This window comes from Pagrus pagrus (genome assembly GCF_965226575.1).
Source record: "Pagrus pagrus genome assembly, chromosome: 4".
NCBI lineage: Eukaryota > Metazoa > Chordata > Actinopteri > Spariformes > Sparidae > Pagrus > Pagrus pagrus.
The window spans coordinates 3,977,711-3,996,037 of NC_140188.1; the positions used below are offsets into that span (position 1 = coordinate 3,977,711).

At 41.2% G+C, this 18,327-nt stretch overlaps 1 protein-coding gene across 1 annotated transcript in view; it reads right to left on the bottom strand.

Annotated features, from left to right (window-relative positions):
• The window catches only part of prx (periaxin), a 50,917-nt gene that overhangs the window by 17,947 nt on the left and 14,643 nt on the right, over window positions 1-18,327 (bottom strand). The window contains exons 2-5 of the mRNA XM_084351188.1: window positions 5,340-5,395; window positions 3,286-3,393; window positions 1,375-1,500; window positions 581-740 (exon numbers count right to left, since the gene is read on the bottom strand). Of these exons, the coding sequence (XP_084207314.1) occupies window positions 581-740; window positions 1,375-1,404 (190 nt within the window). The 5' untranslated portion in view covers window positions 1,405-1,500; window positions 3,286-3,393; window positions 5,340-5,395. The remainder of the gene's footprint in view (window positions 1-580; window positions 741-1,374; window positions 1,501-3,285; window positions 3,394-5,339; window positions 5,396-18,327) is intronic.

Here is an 18,327-nt window from a genome sequence, read left to right on the forward strand (position 1 = left end):
TTTGTTTATAAGATAAAAACCTTTTAATATCTGCTTCTTGATTTTGCTCTGTCATCATTATAACTTGGTATGACGCCCAATTTAATGGTTAATGTGGTTGCACAGATCCATAACTGATCCGCATCTGGATACGTAAAGCAGGAGTACAACATTTTAGTGTATGATTTTGGTTGTAAACACAGTGCAAACACACCGACTCGCTGCCGTCTCTCCGCCCGGTAACAGCTGCAGGTCGCTGTAAACTGAGCTGATGCTTGTTAGCATTAGCTGCTAGCGCTGATAAGAGATGCCAACAGTGAAAAATGAAAAAAAAATCTTATCTAAACATGCACGTTCAGTACAATTATTGTTATCTGCTCTTGAGATCATGTTAGTGGACGGTTGACACAACTATAATATATTTAATCTTTAGGGTTGAATATACAACGATACTATATTGATCATCAGAACATCATGTTCCCAACCCAGGACACGCACTCACCATGGCTCAGAGTTTGCAGTTTACATATTTTTATTTTATTTCTTGTGTGAATTATGTTCATTTTAAAGCACTGAGTATGTCAAACGTGACCGCAGGTACCTTCCTGTAGACTGAGATGTTTAGCAGCGGGTGAGTCTTTGAGGACATCTTTAACAAAGATCCCTCGCTGTCCTCCACCAGTCACGCTGTAGCCGCTGGCTCCAGCCTCCGCCTCCGTCTCCACCACGATTTCCACGATTTTAGAGGTTTCCTCCACACACTGAAACACGGACACACAACTTTTAATATCTCTAAGAACATAAACAATTTACAATCAGTCTCAGTAACAGAATATGGCCGTCATCTTCACTCACACATTGTTTGGGTAATGATAGCTATAGTTTGAAAATATGAGAGAAAAATACAACAGCGATTCTGTGGATGCAAAATATAAATTATACAGCTTCAAGGACATGCATCACATGAGAAACTGAATGTTCTTCTGTCCGTCTATTTCCCTTTTTTTCTCAGATTAATAAACGAGCTTCGACACTGCTTTATGTCTTGTGTCACTCGCTTGAGTGAGTGCAGAATTTGCGGTACAGTTATTTGTCACTTCACACTTTACTTCTGAATCCATTTTATCCATTAAGCTGTCACAGAGGAAAGGTCACTCTATTCTTGGACTACATCCACTTTTCCGGTGACTGACCAGAGGAAATAACTTGTAGACGACTCAGAAAGGAAAGAGTGGACTGTGAACGTCATGAACCATTGGAGTGACATTTTTGTGTGCAGTGTCGTCCGTCTGCGTCTTCATCAGTGATTTATGGTGATTAGAAGTCTCCAGTTGCTGTTGAACCACTGAGTAGGAACTATTTTAGTCTGAGAGTGTTAATCAGACTGCTGCTTACTGTCTGTTCTTCTGTGGGCTCTGAGTCCATCTCTGGTTGGGCCAGTTGGCAGGTCGACTCTCTTAGATGACTTCTCTTCTGACTCAACACCTGCTTCAGCTCTGCATGAAGCTTCTCCTTCTGCACCTGCAGACAACACAGACAACACGAGGTGAGCTCATCATGTCATGATGCCAAAACAGCAACACAAAATCTACCTAACTATGGCTGAAAAAGTGCTGCCCTAGTGGCATAACCATTAATTATTTGGGTTTTTTGCTTTTACTTTTTTATTTTTGACTGTTTATTATTTTACTTCCATACTTTTAGAATTTCAATAATTTATCGTTGATAATCGCTGCTCTTTTTTTAGTTTGTAACACACTTTGTGCTGCATTTTTGCATGAAAAGTGCTGTATAAATATAGTTAATTATAATGACACTTTTAAGATGTTGATAACGCCACAACTTTCTGTCAATAAATTTTCCTTTTAAAGTGTAATATTCATTAACTTTTATGCAAGCTACCTGTGTTAACATAATTACTTGTTTCCTGTTAATTTGATAATTACACAAAACTTTTGAAAGCCTTTGTAGATCCTTGTAGATCCATTTATATTAAATTAAATATATTTAACTGGATAAATGTCTTCAGTATTTCATGATGTAATCAATAGTATTAAACTATAATGGAACAAAACACAGGAAATGTGTACGCAGTCTTTTTGTGTACTGTGGTCTAAAACCTTCATTGTGTCAACATGCTTGTTAGCTACATTGATATTTCTGTTGAAAACCAGCAGGTGTCGCTGTCCCGCGACAGGCAGCGGCACCGCTTTGTGTCACAAAAACTCTTAAAATGCTAACGTGCTACATTTTAGTGCATGAATGTGGGTCAGAGTGTTTACAGCCGACACCTGCAGCTGGTTTCAGATTTGCCACATTCAGATGTTCTTTGTTGCCGACTTTGCGTCCAGCAGCTGGCGGTCACCTGCTGCGGTGTGAAAAGACCACGACTGGCATCTCTGCTGAGCTGGGAGAAATGAAAGGTTGTTTATGTGGTGGACAATGACCTCAGCAGATCGGGCCGGGACTATTGTGATCCAGTTTGTATGGGCTGCTGGCTGCTGGGGTCACCAGGTCAGCATTCTGAAGTGCAATGTAGTTAATAAAAAAATGTTCTGCATGCGACTGGACGCTTGAGGTCCTGAGATCAATGTCACAAGGACTCTGCTCTAAAGCACAGTGGCAGCGTACACCGGGAGCATTCAGGTACACGTAAGATGAACCTAACTGACCCGTGATGCTGTCAAGCTCTTCACCTCTGGATCAAGTTGAAGTTTCTTTATCAACATGAAAGGAATAATTAATCATTTTTCTTTATCTGAGGCGAGGCTCTGCGTAGGCTGATAGAGGGTGTCGTAGTTACCGTTTTGGTGAATATTAAAGTGGTATGGATCTCCAGTCTCAACATGAAAGTGAATAAGTATATTTCCCAAAACTTACACAACCATGTCATTTTTCCAGTTATGTAAAAAACTGCTCTGTGAGGCTGTACTTGGAGCATGTATGCATGTAAACATTAGCATTTAATTCACAGCTCTGCCAATGTGCCAATGCTAATGTTTAGCAGGTATGTTTACCATGCTCACAAGTTTTCTCCTGCCTGACTTACAGTTGAGACAAACTTCCAAATTAGGGTACAGTTAACTTTAACTTTTTTATTTAGTTAATTTTTCTCCCTGAGCATTTCTAAACAATTTCATCCGCACACTCTAACATCCTTGGAGATGCATTCACGAAGCCTGTTGATGATTTCCCTTGTGTGTGTCACTGTTTTGCCGTTCTAGTGGTGTTGAATTCATGCAGGAGGGTTTTTGTGTGTGTTGCAATGTGTGTGTGTGTGTGTGTGTGTGTGTGTGTGTGTCTCACCACTCTCTCGGGGCTCTCCTGTTCGTCTGTGGAGCCGCTGTGGTGAGGGTTGCGTTGTGGGGCAGAGGGGGATCTGTTCGAGGGGGGCGACCGCCTCTTGTCTTTTACCTGGCCACAGAGCAGCAGACAGCGTTCAGTCACTTTGAAATGTTCAGGCAGTCGAGGTTGTCAGAGCGGTTTTACCCTTTAACTCAACTAACAAGATTATTTGAGCCTCCACGGTAGCTTTGTACTGCAGCTGCTGGGAGAGCTGTTGGGGGAAAACCTAAGGAACATGGGGACTGTGATTTGAATTTTCTCAATTTATTTCAACAATCAGTGACATTCTCAGCGTTCAACCCTCCACTGCTCCAGTGAGGCTACTGAACAGAGGAAAACTGGCTGTGCTGGGAAGCTGCAGGCTCCAAGGTTTTTATATATACAGTATGTTATGAAGTGCATGGTTCAGTCAGCTTTCACTGCAAGAATTACAAGGAAATACAAGCTGTGGATTTTTGTACTCTGGACGCCGACCATGCGCTGCCGTTGCCAGTCCTCTTGAGGATGTGGTCGTGACGCCCCACAATAAAGAATCTGAAACAGTCTCTGATGGCTGGACTTCAGTCAGGACATGACAACATGGCTTTTATCTCTGAGGAAGCTAAACTCATCATCATCAGCAGCAGCAGCATCTCCAGTCGTCTCATTACAGAACATTTTACTCGCTGCTTCGTATCTCAACTTATGTTTCAAAGACAGGACACGGTCTATGCCCTAATTTAGGATCCCTAACTCAGTTTGGATGGTTCTTTATTAGGTAAATTCCTATCCAAAAATAAGACCAGATTTTTTCTAAATGCAGTTAAACCAGATTCTGTAAAAACCAAAAATCCTAAATGTCATCCTAAACTGAGTTAAGATAGGATTTCAGACTTTCACGCGCAGAGGCTGCAGATCACTGAGCGTCTCCTTTCTTTTTCTATGATTGAATTTATTTCTGTTGTGTACAGATATCGTCACAGGAGAAGGTTGGAGGAGGGGCAACCCTACATGACCTTGTTTATTTCATTTAATCTGAATATAGATCCCCCAGAACCTTTAGTGTTCTTATCATATGACTGCAACAGCTGGACTTTGTTAGTTGGACTAAAATCAAACCAAACTACCTTTTACCTCTTTTCTGGAGGAAACCTGTCCTGTTCCAGCCTCCCATATCTCCTTCCTCTGGCTGCTTGATTCATAAACTCTCGCATAGTTAATCTTGTAAAAACATCCTGTTTTAGCACTTCATCTGTGGTCAAGCTGCCATGAACTCTCACACGTACCCAGTCCAGGTTTTAGTTGGGCCGGCTCACTTAGAGGATGTTTTCTCAACCAAATTCCTCTTTTTAATCCTTTTTTAACACTTGAATCAGCTACTGTGTGAAAATCAATGTCATAAGCTACCTAGCTACACATATGCACACACACACACACACACACACACACACACACACACACACACACACACACACACACACACACACACACACACTCATTAGCCTACAGCCAACTCCAAAACATAAAGCTAGAGTGATTAAGTACTTTGTATATGAAGTTAAGTACACAACCAAAACTAATGTACAACTCTCCTCATGAAGTGCAATGAAGCACTAAATTGTAAGCGTATTAGATGAGCCTAACATCCTCAGTGAAGTACATTCTTGTGCAGCAACAAACAGTAACATCTGCCGACACTCATTTCTTTCATCACGTAAGAGAATCGCTCCGCTGAGTTGAAGTGTCGGCTGTGGATTCAGAGCCGATGTGCAGCGTGTCATCGCTGTGTGGAGGACAGATGGCACATTTAAAATGGAACGAGCATGTAGAGATAAAACATGTACCATCTCATACTCATTGAATACTTGTAGTTTGTCATGTTGATCATCTCATTATTCAACTGTTTAAGGCTTCAAATCTTTCATCTTTAACATCATACCTGCTCACTCTTGTGTAACAGCTCTCACTAAAGATAACGACCCTCGCCTGGTTGTTTTATGTATCTGCGTGAACAGAAGGGAGTCGTGTTTACTTACGGCTGGATCTCTGGTCTGGCTGAAAACATGGCTGTCCTCTTGGTCTCTGTCAGAGTCTGAAACAGAAAAAAAAGGACAACTCAGGTTATTCCGCTTTTCGCTTATTTAATCCAATTAAACGGTGACTGCAATGAAGTGCATTCTTATCATTTCTTGACCTGCTGTCCTTTAGATAAAAGCACATAAAGAGGGACTCTATTAAACTAACAGCTATTCAATAACCTCAAACTGATTCTGCAAGAGCTGCGTAGAAAAAGGAAAAGATCCACTGTGCTCGCCTCGCTGCAGTCCGTGATGAGTTCAGTGTACCAGAGACAGATCACTTTGTTGATTTTATCCTTTTTCTTTTACAAAGTCTGGAAACTTCCACATTTCCTACATTTCCACCACAGAGGGATGGATATACTTCTAAAACTGACATTAACTGAATGCTCCCCATTTCCACTTTTGTTCAGTTTGAAACGACATCATCAGCTTTCACAGCATCTGTGTAAATTTCTGTTTCAGTGAGTTTTTAATCCACAAAGTGTCTGGCAGGATGACACCAGTCAACACTGACGTGCCATCAAAACAGGAATGTACACTATCAGATAAGAATAAATTAGCCCCTGTAGCGTTCTCATGAAAGTGTAGCATCAGGTGTTCGTGTCAAGCTCGTGTCTGTGGAGTTCAAGAGTCTGTAATAGTGACACAGCTGTCGGTGTGAAGCTTCTGGGACGGCGTTCTTGAGATTCTTTCCGTCATCTTGTTCATGCCTCTGCACCGGCTACACGAGCCCAAACCATCCAAACTTTCCACTTAGACACATTTAGGAAACCAGCGATACAACTGCAACAGCTCGAAAACCTCCATGACGGTCAAAATAACCAAAGATGTTCAACTAAATTAATACAACTGCAAAATAAAAATGTTGCAGCAGCATCAAACTTTACACTATGTCTTGAACTAAATCTGAAACAGTTGATTAAAGTGATGCCAGGAAAAGGACAAAGCTTCTCTGGGCCAGTCACTCGGGGGGCCAATGTAAGACAGCAATAATCGTTTCCATCCTATTATAAGCGATAATAACCAAATTTGTTTTCTTTTTTTGTACGCAAACGTAAAAAGTGGCAGCCGGCCAACGTCCTCCTACTTAATGTTAGAGCGAATTTTCTTACTATGTCAGGACTTGAACATAAATTGTGTTGCCAGAAAATAAAAGAAAATAACAGGGAGTTTGCAGGCGCTCTACACTCAAACAGTAACATAATGACCAACTTCTTTTGATTCGTAAAGCAGACTTGGGGAGGGTCCCCTCACTGGACCTTTTCTGCGGGCGGGCCTGCAGCCAAATACAGTAAAAAGGACCGGACCGAGGCCAGACAGACTAGATTCCAGTGCTAGCTTCCTGTCCGCTCAGACAGTCAAGGTTGCCAGGCCGGCAAATATTTTAAATGTATTTGGTATCCATCGACCAGTCACCATGGAGCACTGCTAAGCAGAAATACGGCCAGCGGGAGCCAGTGAAGCTCAGCATTTCGAGCGCCGACTATGAAACAAATAAACTGATAGAATATTTTTGTTGTGTTAAAGATGCCAAAAACTCTTCTGAGCTCAGAGTTGTTAAAACTTCTATATTTCCACAGTAACTTGGTCGGTTGTACAAACAGCAGCACCTTGACGAGCCGAGTCTGTAGGAATCATTTCAAAACTTCATTATTTAAAGAAGTTATTAATTTAACTGAAGCGTTTGCTGAATGTGTGGAAGCCCCTCCCCTGGTCAGTTTACCATCAGTGACATATCTCTGCTCGTACAGGAATCACTTGGCTTTCCGTCGCTGCGGCCCCCAGCGATCTCATTCCTCACAGGCCGGCCTTCATGTGATCGCTTTTTTAACTGCCTTAGTTTAGCTATGTGTGTGTGTGTGTGTGTGTGTGTGCGAGGGAGAAAGCCCATCTGTGTGTTTGGGCGTGTAGAGTGTCAGCATGCAGCGTGGATGTCGTGCCTGTTTGGGTGGGTTGGAGGTATCTGGTGTCTAGGAGGTCACAGGAACACATAACACGCATTCAGTGCCGCCCGGCCGTCAGTGTATCGCTCACAGAGGAGCAGGACGCAGATCGACTCTTAACACGTGAAGTGATACGCTCTTAAGTGATGAGAAGGGAGACATCAAAACCACCCTGAGCTCCTGTTAGATCACTAACTCTGCTGCTCCTGCAGTGATAATGAGATATAATAATACATAACATAATGAGCCCCATGTTGAGACTATAATCATTTTTTATTCTATGAAGGTCTGATGTTATTGTGAGACAAACACCTACAATAACAATCTGATATTGGCCACTGTCGGGACATTTCTCTTCATTTAATTTCCCAGATCAAACATCTAGAAATGAAACAATGAAGAAATGCTGCTTGTGCTGAAAAGTTTAGATATTCGGACACATTTTCTTTCAAAGCGAATTCGGCTCTGTCACATGCTCGTCAAACAGAGATGTTCAGCTCGACGTGATGAGATCGAGGCTTTCTAACTATTATTTCTGTGCTGAGTGACTGACGTTGTCTCAGCAGGTGCAGCCACTACACTGCTGTGTTAATGGCCTTAAAGTGGCAGCCAGAGTACAAATGAGCAGTCGTCACTGCTGTCTTTCATTAACGTACAGCACACAAGACAGTGACAGTGATGTGCAGGACGGCAGGTTAAATCTTGTTATGAAAGTGGTAGATTTCAGTTACAAAAGGTAAAGTTTTCCTGAACTCTGACTTTATAAACTGCAGTCACAGCTCTGGAGGAAAAGAGCATATTTCACTTTAAGTTAAAAGCTATGTGTTATACTTCTACTGCACCTGACAGCAGCTTTAAACTGCAGCTCTGTGACAGACAGACAGCAGCAGGTGGAGGAGGTGGCACTCCCTGGACGGAGCAGAGGAATGGTGGGATGGTGGAGGAGGAGCAGGAGGAGGAGGAGGAGGAGGAGGAGGAGGAGGAGGTGAACATTTGAAATGCCTTGCAGCCCAGTCTTTTTATAGATCAGACCCACACATCTGCAGGCCTCCACACGCCTGATGACCTCCCCAGTCAGCACGGACCCCCACCCTGCTGCATGTGTACTGTAGGTACAGACAAGTGAAGAGGGGGAAGCTAAAGCTCAACCTCAATATTTGCAATACCACTTGATATTTTTAAGGAGACCTCGGGACATCTCCGGCTGTGTTTGTGGCGACAAAACCAGATATTTTTGATGGGAAGTCGGGCCAACTACAGCTGTGCATGTGGAAACAAATGACATCACTTTACTGTAACGAACACTTGCTTTATGCCGTATCACGTTATAACAAAATCTTACATTACATATATCCTCATATCACGATGATGATGTAATATCGATATATTGACCAGGCCTAACCTGTTCGAGGCTGCTGCTGGTTGACAGTGAATACAGTACGACGGTCTTGTTAAAAGCAGATTTTATCTTCAGGAAAAACAAATGACAGAATAACAAGTGGACATAAAAGTCCTTCAGGCTGTCAGGTTGTTTGTATTCTTGCTGTGGCACAGATCAACATCAAAGATGCATACGCTCACACATCCACAGTGTTTACAGTGTGACAGTCACATCCACAGACTCAGACACACACTGGCCCCAAATCTCATCAGAGCGCTTTGTGCCGTGCACCAACCAAGTCGGGCAGACAAAAGCCATTTAAAAAAAGAGGCAGAATCAAATCACAAACACACAAAAAAGTTCACACACGTTTGCCTCGTGTCTTGGATGAGGCATGCTCCTCGGCTATTTTCAAACGAATTATTCTATTCTATTTATTAATCAAACTGAGTAATTATCTGTTCAATTGGTACACAAAGTTTAAATTCCTAATAATGTAGTGGATGAGAGGCAGAGCGTCCTGCTAATGACGGCCATGATGCAGCTGAAGACTCTCAGTCTGACTCATGATGGGCTCTGAATTTGAAGATCAGAGAACAAACCAGGAAGCTGAAGAGCTTGTTGGTGCTGTCAGCCACTCCGCAGTTTGTCTGGAAGGAGCTGGATTAAGTTGTCTGGAGTGATAACGCAGGCGGGTTTGTTAGTGAGGTCATAGAGTGGAAAAGACAGCTTAAACACAGTCTGACAGCACCTTTCAACTGCAGCACAGAGTCTGAGCAAAAGGCTTAGTCACAACAACATGACTAATGCCTTTTTACTTTCTCTGTCAGCTTTACATGTCATCATTCTTTATTAGAGAGTGCTCGCACACAGATTAGGTACATTTACATATTCACACTGAGAAGCTGCACGGCTGCAACATTTCTCTCTTAATGTGGGTAAGTGAGAACGACCAGTGCAGTATAAAGTATGTAGCTCACATGAACACCAAACTAAGAGGGGCATTATTAAATAAATGGTTAAAAACTGAGCATTTTATCACCTTTATCTATATTTCTAACAATAACATGTCAAGAGTCACTAGAACTATCACCTGAATCTCCAGCACCCTTCGGCTTTAAGGAGCTTTATTGCAAGTTGTAGGTCATTGTGGATCTGTGAAACATAATTTGACTGTTTTGGTTCACTCTCGCCTCTCATGGTGTCATTTTTGGGCTGCAGCAGCCAGCTGTTCTCAAAGAAAAAGGTCTAAACACTAAACAGCAGGCAGAGACAGGAACCAGCTTGTGTATAGTGAAGCACTTAGCAGCTTAAGAACCTGATATTTTCCTCAGAAGTTGGTAGAGAGCACTACAAAGTAAACATAGGACTTAGATTCATCATCATTGACGTTCAGGCACGATCATTCTGGTTAAAGAAACAAAGTTAGTAAAGGACATGAAGAGGGAATGAAAAGAGATCCCGGGTTTGGAGGTTCGTCCTAATGAGACCACAATGTCAGTACCAGAAGATTCGTAACACACTTTCTTTGGTGCATGACGACTACAGTATGGTTAAGGTTATGCAGCTAGAACACTAGTATAAGGTATTGCTGTTACAGTTAATAAAAAGGCAAACGTTAATTGCAGGTTTCTGTGATGGGATGCCAACTGCCTGTCCACCACTCTGACCTCTACCCCCCCACTAAAGGGCAGGCTACTTCCTGCATTTGCACATTGGCTTATGGACATAATTCCTGGGACACCAGACTTTGTGTGTGCAAGGTCGCGCTCTTCATACACACAATCATCCGCCCTGTTTTTGTAGCCGTGTAACAACAGATAGCTAATTTGTGATCATTCAAAGAACTGCAAGAAATCACTCGTCAGGAAATCCTCACCACAGTCCTGATGAGAGGTCTCTTTAGAAGAGTGGCCGATAGTCGTGATTTCCTGTTCTCACCACTGTTCTCACCACTTACAGACCATGACTTGCCTCTTGTTTCAAACCTTTTCATTTTAGCACCGCCCAGTGTTTTTTGTGAAATGTAAAGCAACGTAAAGTTTCAACATATCCGTGGTTTGCAGAGACACAATGCCAACTTTCACTGTGGTGACTGGCTTGTTGTTTTGTCCTGCACTGTCCTCCTCTGACTTCCAGCAGCAGCCTCATGAAACTCTAATCCTGTCCAGCGGCTGCTCTAAGCCTATTAGAGATGGACAAGTTAATGATGTTATAGTTGGCTCAGTAATGGCTGGACTGGAGCATCAGGTGTCAACCCTAAGAAAACAACCACCTATCTGCCCTTTAAGAAGCTGATAACACTGGTTCGACATCACACTCTGCAGCGGTGATGCGGCACATGAGAGACAGCTGAGGATGTGTGTTTGTGATTTATTTGTGGCCTGAGGTATTATCAGCAGCGACCAGATATCGACAAAAATAGGTTTTCTCCTCACACACTTACATAATGGTACACACACACACACACACACACACACACACACACACACACACACAGGAAATACCGCAACACTTTTTCACAATTGGTGGCAGCCGGAGTGCATAACACAAATCTTATTGGATCTAATTTTAGGACAATCGCACGACCAGCGGAGGGAAACTGTTTCTATTGACTGACTTTAAATACTTCAACAACCTGCATCGGTTCCTAAAAAACACATCACTAGTGTCCTCTGAGAGCAGGAACACAAGATTCCCACTGGCCCTTGGAATTTAGTCCTTGAAAGTTTGTAAAGTAAATATAAATATATGTGTTTGAATTAATATTTGTTGTGCAAGAATAGAAGCGCGACTCTCTGCTGTCTGCATGTGTCTGCAGTTGTGTCACTGTTTCACACGACCCCTGCCTCAAGAAAGTGTGACGGTCATGTGCGCGCATGACTGACTGAAATCAAATGATGCAGGGCAAGAAAGCCATATCTGTAACACAGCACAATTGAGAAGTGTTCACACATTCAGGCCTCTTTCTCTTTTAAATAGTTGTCTGTGAGCTTCTGTAAACTGTGCCATGTTTGGTCCTTAAATGTGAGGGAATTTGTCTCGGAAAGTTAAGTTAAGAAATGGTGGGAACCCAGACTGAACATCTTCTGGAGAATAAAGCAGCAGTATAATGCAGTTTTTGTCTTTTTACATTAAAAATTTTAAATCTCTTTTTTACTCTGTCTCAGAACTGTTGAACTGATTGTCAGAATAACAAAATGACAGCTTCACAGTGACCTTTAAAGGGCAGTATCGGACATATGATTGGTTTGAGGAGCACGGGCACGAAGATGAGTGGACAATCAAATCAAAACATCACCAACAGAAGAATAAAGACACAATCTGACAAAAAAGGACATGAAACTGGAATGAATAACCCTCTGCAGTCTTGTGAGATAAAGAAAAGAAAAGAGTTTTCAAGTGAAACAGCTCCAGTCGTGGTTGTGTCCTCGTCTCACTGTCTCAACTTCTCTTCTCAAACAGTGCAGGAGCCTCAGACTCCAACATAACAAACACATGTTGGCAGTGTGCAATAAGCATGAACAAATATCAAAGATAGATTACACTTACAGGGACACTTCACCCAATTACTGCAAAAGCATCTTCCCACCTAACTGCACTGTAGTAGCCAGTCTAATAGTCAGTGTTATGTGCAGAAGTTCAGCCTCCACCAACGTACAATGACGGTGAAAAGAATTTCACCTCTGTCAACATTATTTATGAGGGACTTTTTATTAGTAACTGCAGTGTTATACACGTTGAACTGTTTACAGTGAGGTCTGTGTAATATCCAAACTAACAAGGACATTGTTTGTGGAAAGACACTCCACTGGTTTGGTTTTACAGATAAAGGTCAGTTCACTGAGCTCAGGAGGAGCACAAGTGAAAACAGTTACATAACGTCTTTTTAAATCTTTAATGGAGAACCTGCGTTACATACTTGGGGAGTTTGAAAAATGTGGGACAGGAGGTTCTGATGAAAATATGCTATTGGTTGCTTCTCTGGGAAATAAAGGACTCAGTGTTGCAAAAGTCTCGATCTCCACTTCAGTTCTGTTTTTAATCTGTCTCTCGTGTATCCAAAAAATGTAATTTAAGATTTTCTACACGATGGGCATCTCAAACAACACTTCCATACTTTGTTATGACTGTGAACTTCCGTCTGTCATCATTATTTAACATAAATGACATTTAATCGTTTCCTTATAAAGTAATATGAAATCTTATGATAGTCAAAACCAGTCTGCTACTGATTCAGGAAAAAATGAGACCGACTAAGGTCCTTGTGATGAGGACAAACCTTTTATTCAATTGGCTTTTGTCCAAACCAACTTACAAACAATCGAAGCCACAGTCGATCAAGGAGAAGTACTCAATGCTTCACGTTCCACCCGACAAGTGCTTCAAGGCTTCAGGTGCAGGAAATAACACAAAGTACATATCAGGTGACGGGATTCTTAAGATGCTGGCTATCAGTCATCAGCTCATTCACAAGAGCCAACATCAACATGGCATTGTGTTTCTGATCTGCTGTTAGTCAAGCAATCACAGATCCATCATCAGAGGTGAAGAAAAGATCGTTTTAAAAAAGTCTGTTTCCACTTCTGGTAAAGTGCTGCTGATGCTGCCAGAAGATCTGTTTTTGTTGTTTGATGTGTCAGAAGCCAAAGAAACTTAAAGCCCCCCTGCGGTCAAAGATGAATCTTTCTTCTTTTCCCTTCAGCTGAGAGTTTGAGCTTTACTTGTGTTGAATAATTTATGTGCAGAGTTTGACACTAGAAGGCCTGTGGGCATGATTTGGGGCATCACTAATAGTTTGGAAGCCAATCCTGGTCCAATATTCAGCAGACGTAGTGTGATGTCGAACCTTAAAGTCTACAGGACTTTACAGTGAAGAAGCAGACATCTTGTTTGAAGAAGTTACATTTCTGAAATGACACAAATCTGCATCATCTGAGGACGTAACTTTGAGGAATTTGACAAAATATTAGAGCTTTTTTGTGGAAAAACAATATCAACTTGTTTCTATACATCTTAAAATATGTCTAGAGCGGATCCTTAAGTCTACAGATGAGCAAATGTTGGCAAGTTTCAGTGAATAACTAATGATGTACTTAAAATATTGATCATCTGTGTCCGTCTACATCAAATACAGTAACTGTGTAAAAGTAAAAAGAGTTGGATGCTCCAACTACCACTACACCGCCTCTTTGACAGTCAAATCTTGTGGAGCTTGTTGGTGTTCAGGAGGAAGCAGACTGTAATAATTGGATGGACAAAGCGTGCTGCCCCACTTCAGCAGGAGAAGGCAGAGAAAGCCTGTGGAGCTCAGTGGCTACATCAGACCCTTGACTCTGTCAGGACTTTGACTCCACCTGAGCTGAATGTTTGGGAAGTGCTGCAGCTGTGAGCCACTTTAGATAAAAGCATCCCCCCAAAAAACTCAACGTCCAAACCATTCAAGATGAGTGAGACAGATCTCAGGGTGTCTCCTGACTATTTGAGACATCAGATGGACAAAACAAGACACACCCACAGGCGTGAGCCTCTGGACAGGAAATGCCTCCATGTAAACAGGAAACAGAGATTTTTGACAGATACACTTTTCACATGGTGACCACACATGGCTCTGGTCATCTGAGGATATACATCTGCCACAGACTGTCAGCTGTATTTCTCATTTTATAGGAATAAATATATTTAAGAAGCATTTTGAATATTAGATGACAGGCGCTCTCCAGTCATTTGTTTACACGAGTCTTCCTTCCTGAAAAATCCTCTCCGCTCTCTGTGTACACTGACGGAAGTTCACCCTTGTATGTACGTCAAGCAGTGTTTCCTCATGAGGTCTCCCTCCTGAGCTGCCCAATCAACTCTTGACCTTACTTCCTGGTCTAAAATTAACCCCACCCACAACCGCAACCACCTCCGCCCGAGGTCTGTCGCCAGGAAACTGCTATCATCATCCATCATTTCATCTGTGACGTCATTTACTCTCAGCTCATGGATGCACACACGCACAGACTACACCCGCTGCTGCACATCTTCCTGAGCGACATGTTGCCTCAAAATAAAGTTCTTCATCCACAATAACAAAATGCCACAAGAGTTTGAAACCGGAGATTTTATTTGTGGCATCAGACTCAGACCTGCGATCCCTGTGACAGCCTGTACCCACAGAATTAGTGGAGTGTTCAGTTACTGGCATCCATTTAAACAAGGCCAGCTGGAGTAGAGAGAAGTTTGGCAGCTACAGTTATGATACAGAGACATCAACAACTTTAACTTCCATATCCGTAAAACATACTCAAGCACCGTCTTGAATGCTGAAAGTGTACAAAGACAGAAGAAGTCTCCAAACGTTTACACAAAGAAAATACTAAAGTTGCGAGCAGAAGTGAGGTGTTAATGCAGTCACGTTTACTGGAAGTTCAGGGTCACTTATTGCTCTGTAGCTGACATTACAAAAGAGTTAATAGTGAATTCAGGCTCAGTACTTTCACAAAAGTATCAGAAGCCTCTGTGTTTTCTTTCACACTAATCAGTTACAAGCAATAAATCATCATCAGCAGAAAACAGTGAATCAGTCTGAACAGGTCGAACTGAACGAGTGGACATACAGAGAGGCAGGAGAAACACCTGACGAGCAAGGCCCTGATGTAAAAGTTGCAGGTGTATTCACAGGAAAAAATAATAATAAATTAATTAATTAATGTACATGCTAGAGTTAAGATAACAGGCCATGTTAATGTAAGATGTGTTTTAAAGTGTGTTTTATTGGCTCATGCTCTTCACCGCTGTGTATTTGCCCTGTTCAGCTCTGTGCTCCACTAGTCCGTCCTGCTGTTGGGCAGTTTGAGTCGGAGGATGAACTCCAACAGAGCAGGAAATGGAGAAACAATCTTTCTGACTTAATTAATTAATATTATAATGTAACATTTTGTGTTGTAGGGAAGTCACAGTCTGGATAATCCATCATGCATACGGATACATTTTGGCTTATTTTAATTTTGTTCTGGTCCGTGTTCGGTCTTGTTATCAAATCACAAGGTTTGGCATAATGTACACACCAATATGTTTTCTGTGGCCCCAGAGCTACCCAGTGCCCAGCTGACACAGGACGTTGTATTAACGTTGGTCCTTGGTTGGATATGGGTTGCAACGTTAACCAACTAAAAGGTAACGTTGAGATAACGTCTAAAGCTGACGTCATTTCAACATAAAATAACAACGTCAAGCTGACGTTGTTATTTAGTTGTTTTTAAGTAATGTTGGCTAGCAACCAACACCCAACGTCTAGTCAACCTCACCAGTTTACGTAAAATATATGTAGAATTCTGACATTCAGTTGCAGGTCTTTTGACCAAAGCCCAACGTTTTTTCAACGTTATATTGACAACACATAAACAACGTCAAAATCTAACTCCTAGCTGACGTTGTTATTTAGTTGTTTTTAAGTAATGTTGGCTAGCAACCAATATCCAACGTCTAGTCAACCTCACCAGTTTACGTGAAATATATGTAGAATTCTGACATTCAGTTGTAGGTCTTTTGACCAAAGCCCAACGTTTTTTCAACGTTATATTGACAACACATAAACAACGTCAAAATCTAACTCCTAGCTGACGTTGTTATTTAGTTGTTTTTAAGTAATGTTGGCTAGCAACCAATATCCAACGTCTAGTCAACCTCACCAGTTTACGTGAAATATATGTAGAATTCTGACATTCAGTTGTAGGTCTTTTGACCAAAGCCCAACGTTTTTTCAACGTTATATTGACAACACATAAACAACGTCAAAATCTAACTCCTAGCGGACGTTGTTATTTAGTTGTTTTTAAGTAATGTTGGCTAGCAACCAACACCCAACGTCTAGTCAACCTCACCAGTTTACGTAAAATATATGTAGAATTCTGACATTCAGTTGCAGGTCTTTTGACCAAAGCCCAACGTTTTTTCAACGTTATATTGACAACACATAAACAACGTCAAAATCTAACTCCTAGCTGACGTTGTTATTTAGTTGTTTTTAAGTAATGTTGGCTAGCAACCAACACCCAACGTCTAGTCAACCTCACCAGTTTACGTAAAATATATGTAGAATTCTGACATTCAGTTGCAGGTCTTTTTACCAAAGCCCAACGTTTTTTCAACGTTATATTGACAACACATAAACAACGTCAAAATCTAACTCCTAGCTGACGTTGTTATTTAGTTGTTTTTAAGTAATGTTGGCTAGCAACCAATATCCAACGTCTAGTCAACCTCACCAGTTTACGTGAAATATATGTAGAATTCTGACATTCAGTTGTAGGTCTTTTGACCAAAGCCCAACGTTTTTTCAACGTTATATTGACAACACATAAACAACGTCAAAATCTAACTCCTAGCTGACGTTGTTATTTAGTTGTTTTTAAGTAATGTTGGCTAGCAACCAATATCCAACGTCTAGTCAACCTCACCAGTTTACGTGAAATATATGTAGAATTCTGACATTCAGTTGTTGGTCTTTTGACCAAAGCCCACCGTTTTTTCAACGTTATATTGACAACACATAAACAACGTCAAAATCTAACTCCAAGCTGACGTTGTTATTTAGTTGTTTTTAAGTAATGTTGGCTAGCAACCAATATCCAACGTCTAGTCAACCTCACCAGTTTACGTGAAATATATGTAGAATTCTGACATTCAGTTGTAGGTCTTTTGACCAAAGCCCAACGTTTTTTCAACGTTATATTGACAACACATAAACAACGTCAAAATCTAACTCCTAGCTGACGTTGTTATTTAGTTGTTTTTAAGTAATGTTGGCTAGCAACCAATATCCAACGTCTAGTCAACCTCACCAGTTTACGTGAAATATATGTAGAATTCTGACATTCAGTTGTTGGTCTTTTGACCAAAGCCCACCGTTTTTTCAACGTTATATTGACAACACATAAACAACGTCAAAATCTAACTCCAAGCTGACGTTGTTATTTAGTTGTTTTTAAGTAATGTTGGCTAGCAACCAATATCCAACGTCTAGTCAACCTCACCAGTTTACGTGAAATATATGTAGAATTCTGACATTCAGTTGTAGGTCTTTTGACCAAAGCCCAACGTTTTTTCAACGTTATATTGACAACACATAAACAACGTCAAAATCTAACTCCAAGCTGACGTTGTTATTTAGTTGGATTTTAGTTATGGTGGCAAGCAATCAATATCCAACGTATAGTCAACCTATTTAATCAACCTGATTAAATATTCACACTCTTGTCTTATGTACATTTACATTTTACATTTAGGGCATTTAGCAGACGCTTTTGTCCAAAGCGACTTACAATAAGTACATTTGTCACAAGAAAGAAACCACAACATATCTATGTACAAAATCATACATGGACTTGAGCCTCCCGTATTGAACCAGTTTATAAAAATGGCATCAACATCTACACGGAGTGCAGCTAGAGGAGACTGTGTTGTCCCGTTGAGAAAAAGTACTTTTAGCCAGTCTGCATTTTCAATCAGGGCTGCTCGTGAACTCCATTCCAACTCACATTAGAAATCTTTCAAACTATGCCTCTTTTAAATACTTTTTTAAAAAGTGGCTAGTGGTCAAAGCTGTCAACATTAAATTTTAGTATTTAATAAT